At 36.7% G+C, this 12,500-nt stretch overlaps 1 protein-coding gene across 1 annotated transcript in view; it reads right to left on the bottom strand.

Moving 5' to 3' along the window:
• LOC115217188 overlaps window positions 1-12,500 on the bottom strand; it is a 102,535-nt gene that overhangs the window by 36,201 nt on the left and 53,834 nt on the right. Inside the window, exon 3 of the mRNA XM_029786822.2 lies at window positions 6,534-6,780. Coding sequence (XP_029642682.2) covers window positions 6,534-6,780 — 247 coding nt within the window. The remainder of the gene's footprint in view (window positions 1-6,533; window positions 6,781-12,500) is intronic.

Raw genomic sequence — 12,500 nt, 5'->3', positions numbered from 1 at the left:
AGATGCAAGGCTGAGGAGTTTGGAAAGGTGGAGAGAAGAGAGAGGTGATCGTGGGATGCAGGAGGATCTCAAGATACATTAGATCACAAGATGAGGGATAGAGGGGGAAGATGGGGGTTAAAGATGTGTGTACCAAGTGGTGGTGAGAGATATAGGAATGGCTCAGAGGGGACCGGGCAAGTGTGGTGTGATGGTAGATGTGAGAGGGTCTTTATGGTGATAGCAGGTAAGAGAGGTGTTAAGAATGGAATACAATAGGGGATAGAGGGGGAGAGGGGGAGAGAGAGAAGGAGTAATGGCTGAAGGCAGAAAAGGAGGTGATGAGTGGAAATTGTGTGGGCATGGAGGATAATGAGGAATGGAATTGGTTGTGAGAAAGGGAGATGTAATATGTCCCAAAAAGCTGGTTCGTTTCCTTTCCAGATCCACTGGTTGATCTTGAAAAGGTCATGCTCACACAAACGTGGATCATACAGCCGTTCTATCAAATGCCTGTCGTGTTTAAGTGAGAAACATTTTATCCTGTTTGAAAACAAAATTGTCTTAAACTGAAAATCTGAACGAATGAACCGTTGCAGACATTGTTTGAAGTTTATGATTTTGAAACCTTTGTCACTGAACGATTAATGTAGATCCCCATTTCTCACTACAGTATAAGTCTTGCTGTTTTTATTACTCCTTTGAATATGGTGGATGTTTTTGAATATTGGAACAAGCTTTGTTTCCTTCCAAGCCATTCCATTCAATCTTTATATAATTCTATTTGAGATTTTATTTTTACCATTTGCTTTTTCTTTTTCATATGGCCTTTCATCACCCAGGTTATAGGTTATATAAATGTTACTACATTATCCTATTATATTATAACTCCTTTTTAAGGTTATCACTCCAACTCTGACCTGATTGATACCCCCACCCCTCATCCTCAAGTACTTTTTCCATGTCCTTAACTATTTTGAAAATAGATTTTGTTTGTTGTATTTTGATATGTTTTTCCTACTAAATTAGTAAATTACTATTTGTAAATCTCACAACGAGACATATTCAGCAACAGTACTTTGGAGTTAAGATTGTTTGCCAACATAACATGGCAGTCCTGGTTTAGGATGAATGTTGCTGTAATTTAGCCCCAGGAGACATCGTCTTCATCTGGCTATATGACTTGATTTGTGTCCTTATATTTTCAAACAAGAGAATCTAGTTTTGAGCTGAGTGGGGGTGCTAGATTCCCTTGTTTGAAAATATAAGGACACAGATCGTGTCATATAGCCAGATGGGACTAAATTACAGCAACATTCGTCCTAAACCAGGACTGCCATGTTATGTTGACAAACAATCTTTACTCCATGTTTTTCTACATTTCATTTTTTTCCCTTTTACTTGTTTCAGTCATTTGATTGCAGCACCGCCTTTAGTCTAACAAATTAACTCCAGGACTTATTTGTTGTAAGCCTAGTACTTATTCTATCGATCTTATTTGCTGAGCTTCTAAGTTACAGAGGTGTAAACACACCAACATTGGTTGTCAAGCGATGGTTGGATGACAAACAGATACAGAAATACATACATACATATAAATATATATATATATATATATATATGATGGGCTTCTTTCAGTTTCTGTCTACCAAATCCACTCACAAGGCTTTGGTTGGCCCAAGATTTTAGTAGAAGACACTTGCCCAAGGTGTCACACAGTGGGACTGAACCCATACCAAGTGGCTGGGAAGCAAGCTTCTTACCACACAGCCACTCCAGCACCTATGTTAATTGTTTTTTTGTCCCCTTCACAACCTGTAAGTAAAATAATACCTTTTGGTCCCTATCTAATGCTTTTTAATTATTCCAACCTCCAATCATCTCTCATGCACTAGCTCAGGAATGAAATTTATTCAGGGAGTGCAAACCCAGGCCCCCAAATTTTTACAAATAAGGTCATGTTTTTTTTTTTTATTTATTTATGTTTTTCCTTCTTTGAGAAGAAACCTAATTCAAGCTACTTTTTACAAACCACTTTTTACTCACTGTTTTCTAAACCTGAGAAAAATAAGTAGGGGTACAAAGGTGGATTTTTCATCTCCTGTGCCCCCTGTTCCCAGGCCCATGCTCCCATGTACATATGTACATATGTATTGCCTCTGCTTCTATCTTACACACAAACTATCAATGCTTCCGGACTTGTCTTTTCCTCTTTCTTCCCCCTGCTTTTCTATGGACCCTTATCGCTTTCCTATTGACCCTTCTTGCTTGCCACGGACCCTTCTCATGCCTTCTTCCTTAGAGAAAACTTGTATATTCCTTTATTAATCTATTTATCAACTTGTTTTTGTAATACTCATTCATACTTAAAATAAATCTTATTTTAGAGGTGCAACAATGGCTGAGTGGTTAAGAAGCTGACTTTGCAACCACATGATTTCAGGTTCAATCTCATCATGTGTATGGCACCTTGGGCAAGTGTCTTCTATTATAACTCCACACCAACCAATACCTGGTGAATGAATTTGGTGGATAGAAACTGTATGGGAGTCCATCATCATCATCATCATCATCATCATCATCATCGTTTAACATCCACTTTCCATGCTGGCATGGGTTGGAGGGTTTGACTGAGGACTGGCAAGCCAGGAGGCTGTACCAGGCTCCAATATGATCTGGCAAGGTTTCTACAGCTAGATCTCTTCCTAACAAACCAACTCTGAGAGTGTGGTGGGTGCTTTTTACATGCTACTGGCGCAGGAGCCAGTCAGGCGGCACTGGCATCAACTACACTCAAATGGTACTTTTACATGCTGCCAGCACGAGTCAGGTGGCACTGGCACATGTGTGTTTGTGTTTGTCTCCCACCACCACCACCACCACCACCACCACTTAACAGCCAGTGTTGGTTTCTTTACAATCCCCATCACTTAGCAGCTCAACAAAAGAGCCTGACAAAATAAGTAGCAGCCTTAACTATAAATACTGTGTTTGATTTTTTCTACAATAAAACCCTTCAAGGCAGTGCTCCAGCATGGTCACAGTCCAATGGCTGAAACAAACAAATGATAAGAGATAATTTTCTCAGAGTCTTAATTCCTAAAACAACTTTTTTCTTTGGTGCAATTATTTTGTCTGTTACCGTAGGTTTCATGTGAATTATGTTATTCAGTTGTTAATTTGACTCATTTTAAATGTTTTTATTGTTCTTCATCAGCAGCCAATCGTTTTTATTCAACAAAGCTCAGCAATGTTGAAAACCCATAACTGTTGTTCAATCAGCTTCAAATGTTTATTTGATGAGTTACCACAGAATTATCACAGCGCCATCTATTAGCATTTATAAACCACTGTTTGCTTCCAAGGATCGCTTTTGTTTGATGGTCTGATGAGTGACTGCATGAAACTCTGAGTAACAGTTTACAGAAGATTTTCAGCTTCAATAAAATACTATATATATATATAATATATATATATATATATATATATATATATATATATATATACATATATATATATATATTATATATATATATATATATATAATATATATATATATATACTTATGTGAGGAGAGTTATATCTAAAAGGTTTTTATATTTAAAGGGTGTATATGTAAAGATATGTATGTATAAAGGGATTTATATATATATATATATATATATATATATATATATATATATATAAAGGCTTTTATTGTTATTTTATCTCGAGAGGTTAACGTGGAATTGAATATAGAACTGGGGGTTCTTCAATTATATTATTATGATAGCGACCACACCAGTCCATCAAAGCATACTTCATATATAATCCTTTCAGTTTAACTGCCATAACACGTATGATTTAATCATTTCGAAGGAAAATAAAATCTTCGTAAAAGCTATTCAACTGGAAGTACATTACTTGAAGATTATGAACATTTCTCCTGTTGAAGAATTGAAGAATTGAAGAATTGAAGAATTGAAGAATCTCATTGGAAAGTTGACAAAGTGAAAATCCATTCAGACATGCAAGCACTTCGTCAATTTTCGCTTGATGATACAAGAATTGTACAATGGAGGGATTTATGCAAGACCTTTCCATAATGTTGGTTATAGAAAACCACAGACAACAGAAGCTCAAAACAAACGAATAAAACAAAAAACAAAACAAAAATAATAATAATAATAATAAAGAAAAATGTAAAACAAATATATGTATAAAGCAGGAAACTAATTAAAACTCTAGGTGTAGGAATGGTTTGCATGTTCTCATGAAATTCTTTGACATAATCTTTAACTTCATTGTAATCTCAGCCTTAAAGATGGCTTGGAAAAGTTACCTGAACAACCAGTTATGGTGAAACTATTGGTTGCAGTGTGTTCAATATGACTGAAGGAGGTTATTGAATAAAAATATTATACTCTAAAGTATAGGTTCTCAAAGTGGGTGCTACCACCCCCCAATGGACATTGAGATGATCCAGGTGGGCACTGGTACCTAAGGGGGTGGGGAGGCAGTAGAGAAAAAGGATGCATTGGGAGGGAGGCAGTGGATTGGGGGTGTTATCATCATCATTATGAACTTATAATATAATGGTATTGTGTACAAATTATATAATATTCTATTAAACATCAAATGATTCATAGTATATATAAATTAGTAAAGTATAAAATATTTATTTATACATAAAAATAGGGGAGGGGGCACTGAGGGTATTATGTGGCCATGAGGGGACACTGTGGCCCCAAAAGTTTGGGAACCTCTGCTCTAAAGCTTAAAAAGAAATTTGTAGAGTTCTTGCAACCATTTGAATGTATAAAACGAAAATTGAAACCAAGTCAGACTTAGGTCTTCAGGTTGAATTTGAGCCAGAGCCCCTATTTCAGTTTTCATGTCACTTAAGCAGCCGAGAGTGCAATACTCATCTACTGAATAGACTCGAGTCCATTGCAGAATGACTCTCCTCTCCATCGATGACCACCTACCATTAGTATCGTTTTTTATCTGAGTGTACCGGAGCAACACGAAATGAAATATCTTGCTTAAGGACATGACACCCCACCTGATCCAGAATTAAATGCAAACAAGGAATAAATTAGCAATTAAATATTGCAGCTGATTTAACTTGTCTGAAAGCAATTATGCAGTGAGCCTTAACCCTTTACAGGCACATTGTGCCTATCCAGAAGTGGTTCTACTTCTGCTAATTGCTCTCTCCTCTCCCAATTTTATTATGAAGGCAAAGTGGGGATCCTTTTGCCTTACAGGGGCCAAAGCAACACCACTAGTGGTGATGCTTGCACACTCTCTAAATTTGTATCTTCTTCTTCTTCTTCTTTTTTTTTTTAGTTAAAGCTATGGCTTTACATCTGTTCAGAGTTACCCGTCTTCATTATTTCTCATTGAGGAAAGCCGAAGAGCAAGAAATGCTGCATTTAAGAATCCAGCAGAGGGCAACACTGAGCAGATATGGTGGTTTTATTATTAGAGAGAATTTTTTTCTGCAAGGTAACTGTAGGGAATTTGCCTTCAGGAGTTAAAATATGTCACAAACATATTTCATCTGACCCAATGTGTGTGTATGCCTCATCACTGCTCGATGTTGATACTGATGAATATGTGTGTGTGTTTATATATATGTCTATTTGGCTGTGTGTTGTGTTCTTGAGCAAGACACTTTATTTCACGTTGCACCAATTCGCTCAGCTGTAGAAATAGTTGCAATGTTACTGGTGCCAAGCTGTATCGACCTTTGTCTTTCCCTTGGATAACACTGGTATCATGGAGAGAGGAAGGTGGTATGCATGGGCGACTGCTGGGATTCCATAAACAACTTTACCTGGACTTGTGCCTCAGAGGGGAACTTTCTAAGCTCCATCCAATGGTCATTCATGACCAAAGGGGGTCTTAACCCTTTAATATATATATATATATATACACAATTTAAAAATAGGATAAAATCTTTATAAGAAATAATCAAGTAGTTAGCGTGGAAAACCTCATAAGGGAAAAATTTATTAATTATTCCCTTCAAATATATTTATTTATATTAAGGGCATTACTATACATAAATGCCTCATGCTAGGAGGGACTCTTAAAGTCATAACTACCATAATAAACACATTGTACCGAACGCGAGGGAATACAACTCTTAAAGCGAGCCTTTTAAAAACAGATTCAGCTGCAGATCATATGATTTCATAATTAGTGCACAAAATGCACTTTTTAATCGTCAGTGCATGCATAATCAAGACACATATAGATAGATAGATACACACATATATACATGTATGTATCTGTTTTTTCATTTGTGCCTGTCCTCTCCTCACCCGTTGACAACCAGTGCTGGTTTGTTTATGTCCCCATAACTCAGTCATTCAGCAACAGACACCATCTGAATAAGAACCAAACTTTAAAGTAAATCAAAATATAAATAAATGCTGCAGTTGACTTGTTTAACTAAAACCTTTGAAGTTAGTGCCCCAGCTTGGCCACAATCCAATAACTAAAACAAATAAAAGAGAAACATAATGGATAAAGCAAAAAGCATTTAAAAAAAAAGACTCTCTCACCTCCAATTTCAAGCATTTTGGGATGAACAAATTTCTTAGATTTTAGGGTTGGATTAATAAAGACATTTGCTTCGTTTCCATAAAGTTTAAAGAGTTTCTGCTGCCATTTAATGGAAGCGGAATGGTTAGCATTTGGTAACGATTCCTTTGGATGTAATTCTGAGTTGTTACTGAGATCGATGTCTTCCCCATTGTCCTCTGAAGTTGTGACCACCTGAGAAGATTCTTCGAAATCAGAAATGGTTGCCTGAATAACAAAGACAAATACAATACGTCAAGTTAGGAAGAACATGCAGAACACGTGGGGGGGGGGGTTTGTTTTCTAGAAAAGCTATGGAAACTGTTGATCATGCTGAGAATAAAACGATGATGATGATGAAGGGGGTGAAGATGGTGAAGATAACGATGATGATGATGAGGAGGATGGTGATGATGATGATGATGACGATGACGATGATGATGATAATGATAATGAAGGTGGTGAAGATGATGATGACGATGTTGATGATGATGATGGTGACAACGTTGATGATGATGGTGGTGGTGTTGGTGATGATATTAATGAGGACGAGGATGATGATGACGACAACAACAATGATGATAATGATGAAGTTGATGACGGTGTTAATGACGGTGCTGATGACGGTGCTGATGACGACAACGATGATGATGGTGGTGGTGGTGGTGGTGGTGTGATGATGATGCTGATGTACTCAATGTGCTCACCCATCTGCCTTGACATCTGGCCGTCCAGTTGTTCGATCAACTGAATGACCTGCTCTCTGAATTGGCAATGCAAAGTGGTTGAGTATTACACAGACACCAAACTATCAGTGTTGTCATCACCATCGTCATCATCATCATCATCACTGCTATTGTTGTTGTTGTTGTTGTTGTCCTCACTGTCACTGCTGCCATCCTCACCATGACCACCACCTGCTACTGCCGCCACCGCCGCCACCACTTCCCAGTCACAACCACTTCTATCATCACCACCATCGCTGCCACCATAATCACCATGACCATCTCTAACAGCAATGCTACCACTACTACTAACAACAACAACAACAACAACAACAACAGCAGCAAGAACTACAATGAACACCACTACCACCACCTCCACCACCACCACCACCACCATTAGCACACCAAATGACATTTATAAAATAGGGGTGAATGAGTGGATGAGCCTTAAGTTTTTGCATTTTCTTAAATTGCCAAATTGGAAAAACAAAAGAGAGATGAGGAACAAGAAGGAAGCAATTTCCTGTGCGTTTTGGTCAATAACTTCCTGTGGGGGGTGGGGCGGATGGGGTGGAAAGTCAATTTAATGACAAGCTAATGACAATTATTAGGCAAGCTGAAGACAATGGGAGGTGGCGCTGAAGGGAGCCGAAAAGTGGGCAAAATGGCAACAGCAGGTTGCAAGTAGAAATCAAGTGATTTCTTGACTTCGCAAATTAACCTTTGATGTGTCAAAGAAATAAACAAAAATATAAAAAGAGAGTAAAAGAAGAAAAAAAGCCATTGAGTCAGATTCAGCGTGGTTGTCCAGGTACATCAAAAGGAAGACCCCCGCCTCCCACCGACCAGGGGTTGTTTTTTTCCATTTTTGTTTTTTTTCCTTTTGTTGTCACTCTGTCATTAATTATGATGAAGGCAGGTAGGAATTTCCCTCAACCCCCGACATTTTGTTTAATGAGAAGAACATAGAGCAACAAAATAATATTAATAATAATAATAATAATAATAATAATAATAATAATAATAATAATAATAATAATGATGATGATGATAAAAATATAAAAATAAAGATATTTGATTTGTTTAATAATATTCATAGGATGTTAATATTAAGTGCAAAATTAAGTGTGTGTATATGCTGTGGTGATGGCTGTTGTTGTTGTTGGTAGTGGTGGTGGTGACAGTAGTGGTGTCCTTGTTTGTCCCCTCTATGTTTAGCCCCCTGTGGGTATTTGATATGAATGCATTGAATAATGTAGTCCTAGAGACACTCATATGAATACGAAATGAGGGAGTCAAGGCTGAAAAGCTTTGGAATATAAACATCTTAAAACTTTATATAATAGTCATCATCATCATCATCATCATCATCAAAGCTGTCCTTAGCATCAGCATTCTTACTATCATAGTTGTTGTCATCATTAGCGTCATCATATTCACAATGAGTTCCCAAACAGGAACAAGTTTGTGAGAAAGGAATGTAGCAAATTTGACTCCAATACATGACTGGTACTTGTTTTCATCACCTTTACAGGGACAGAAAGTGAGATCAACCGCAAAGATATTTAACCTCAGAATATAACGGTAAAGAAGTGAACACCATTATAATAACATCAACATCAACGATGATGATGGTGATGATTATGACGATGATGATGAGGAGAAACCAGAAGCAAGAAACTAAATCTCTAATTATAGACACTCAGGATGAAGCCATAAGAATGAATTTGATAGAGGTAAAGACTCCTAAAATTTAGAGAGCAAACACAGAATCTGTGAGAAAGGAGACTGAAGTATAAGCCAGTGAGTGTAGTAAGCTAGCACAAAAGAGTATAAGCACAGGCATTACTATGTCCATAAGTATGCAGTAGCATGTTAGATTCAAAGTAGTAGTAAAATAGTATGAACATGAAGCCAAGAATAAAAATGGAGAATATGAATTCCTGAATGCTATGGGACATCTGTATAAAGACTGACCATGGTATTGAATCAAGAAGGTCGGATATGGTTATAAAAGACAAAAGAAATAAACAGCATCAGATGACAGACTTTGCAATGCCAAAAGAGAAATGAATGAATAGCAAAGAAATTGAGAAAAACTGAGAAATGTCAGGAGCTAATTAGAGATTGTGGAAGACTAAGATAAGAGTTAATTATACCTGTGTTAATTGGTGCATTTGGTATAACACCCAGACTATAATGGGGGTGAAGAACACTGGAGTTGAGATTTGCATTGTCACCCTGCAGTAAAGTGAAATCATATATTGAATGTCTCCCACGATAATTAACAACCGAGTATCAAAGCTTCCAATGTGCAGAAAGAGACCCTGTGAGACCTCTGGTGGCAGGCTGCTGTCTACTCTCACAGAATCTACCAGAACTAACAAGATTGAATGTTCTGAGAAGTAAAACAATAATAACAATAATTTCAAATTTTGGTCGAAGGTCAGCAATCCTGGGAGTAGGTGTAAGTTGACTTCATTGACCCCAGTACACAACTGGTACGTATTTTATCGACCCCAAAAGGATCAACAGTAAAGTTGACCACAGCAGAATTTGAACTTAGAACATAAAGATGGACAAAATTTCTATAATCAAGCTTTTGATTGAACAGACGTCAACATCAATGGCCGGTACCTTTATCAGGTCTCTTCAGTGTGGGCTCTCTCTCGCTCTTTTCCATGTATTCTCCCCATACAATATCTTACAGGAGAATGTCTATGCCACTTTATTTTCACTGCCTGTGATGGCAAATGTGCCACCATCATTCTGTAAAAACTTCTCCTCAACAACATCTCTGCATCTCTTTGCCATGTGACCCAGAATGCCTCAAGTCTCTGATCCTCACATTACAGACCATGCACAAACCTCTTAGTTCTAGATCCTCCCATGGTGGAACAGAATTCCATACGCATGGCAATAGTAATTCGAAAATTGGCAGAGACTTTGGTATGCAAGAATTGACTGTTATAAATAACATGCAGGTGAAATACAAGCGAAAGGTTAAATGAACATGAAGCACTTTGTGGTTTTCAAACAATTCCAAGAAACAGAATCTTTGCCATGACTGAGAATGGAACATTTTCATACTATGTAGATTAAGGACTGCAATCAAAAGCATATTCTTCATTCCAAAACAGAATTCAAGCAAAAAGTTTGTATATTTACAACCATGAAAAATAATGGTAATCAAAACAGTGCTCAAAGGGCATTTAATGTGCCTGGAATGATGTACGAAGAGAATTCAGCTGCATGATGTAAAGAATTTTGAAGAGTCAGCCAGTGCTGATAAAGAAATTGCAACATTTTGGCATTTTTTTTTGTTTTGTTTAAAGAAAATACGTGAAGAAGACAAATCATCATCATCGTTCAGCATCCCTTTTACCAGGCTTGCATGGAATTTGTCAAGACAGGTTTGTCAAGAGCTGGATGCTCTTCCTGTCACCAACCTTCACCTGTCTTGAAGTAAGGTAATATTTCCCATAACTCGATGCTTTGATGAAAGCTTGGAAAGGGAGGACACTGCTTGAATGAGGGGGCACTTATTCTTTCATTTGTTTCAGTCAACTGACTGTGGCCATGCTGGAGTACCACACTTTTAGTCAAACAAATCGACCCCTTAACTTATTCTTTGTAAGCCAGGTTCTTATTCTATCAATCTCTTCTACTGAACCGCTAGGTAATGGGGACATAAACACACCAACATTGGTTGTCAAGCGATGATGAGGTGGGGAACAAACATACACAAACACACACACATAAATAAATATATATATATATATATATATATATAATAATAATAATATTAGGGAGTAAATCCAAACTTACAGGGAAAAATTAGATTTAGGATTAAATCTAATTTTATAGTATATATATATATTATATTAAATTAGAGATAAAACCACTATTAGGCAAATCAAACAGTGAAAATCATAAGCCAATACATAGAAAAAAATTTATTAAAAAATATAAAATATAAAATTCCAAATTAAAATATTTCTACGTATTGGCTTATGATTTTCACTGTTTGATTGCCTAATAGTGGTTTTATCTCTAATTCAATATAATATATATATATATATATATGATATATATATATATAATATATATATATATATATATATATATATATATTATATATATGTATATATATATGACGGGCTTCTTTCAGTTTCTGTCTACTAAATCCACTCACCAGGCTTTTGGTCAGCCTGAGGCTACAGTAGAAGACACTTACCCAAGGTGCCACACAGTGGGACTGAACCTGGAACCATGTGACTTGTTAATAGCTATCCCATGATGTCAATGCAAGAAGATATTAACACACACATACACACACATATGATGGGCGTCTTTCAGTTTCCATCTACCAAATCCATTTACAAGGCATTGGTTTGCAGTGGGACTCAACTCAGACCCTTACAGTTGTAAGCCAAACCTCTTTACCACACACTGATGCCTGCACCTATATATATTGACCAATAAATATTTGAAGGGAACAAAACTGGATTATTTTTGAAAAAAGAGGAAACAAAATCGCCTTCAAAGAGTTATGTTTGTAAAAATGAAAAATTCCAGCAAGAATTAAAAGTTTATGAGGACCAATTTGACATTTTTATTCCAAGGAAATATTAACAGACAGTCTTAATCAGTAAAATAAAATACGTGAAACAAATCGACAAAACAGAAAAATCAATTTTTGCCCATTTGTGCTCAGCATGTGGACGGGTCACACACTTTGATTTCTTAAATTATAAACTGTAATGAATTGGTAATTTGGAAATAATTAGAAATTTTCAATTATTAATTTTGTAAATTGCATCTTAAGGTGGTGAGCTGGCTGAATGGTCAGAGTACTGGACACAGTGTCTAGTGATGTTCCTTCCAATGCCTTCTGTTCTGAGCTCGAATTCTGCTGTGGTCAAATTTTGCTTTTCATCCTTTTGGGGTCAATAAGGTAAAGTACCAATCAAGTATTGGCATCAATGGTGCCAACCAATTTTCTCTCGACTCAAAATTTCTGGCCTTGGGACAAAATCTGAAGCTATTAAAGATAGTGAGCTTGGAGAACCATTAGTGCAGTGGATAAAATGTTTAGTGACATTTCTTTCAGTTCATTACATGCCGAGTTCAAATCCTGTTGAAGGCAACTTTGCATTTTTTCCTTTCAGGGTCAATAAAATAAAGTACCATTCAAATACTAGGATTAGCATAATGAAACTA

The sequence above is a fragment of the Octopus sinensis genome, linkage group LG11, assembly GCF_006345805.1.
Source record: "Octopus sinensis linkage group LG11, ASM634580v1, whole genome shotgun sequence".
Lineage (NCBI taxonomy): Eukaryota > Metazoa > Mollusca > Cephalopoda > Octopoda > Octopodidae > Octopus > Octopus sinensis.
This window is presented reverse-complemented; position numbering and strand designations above follow the sequence as displayed.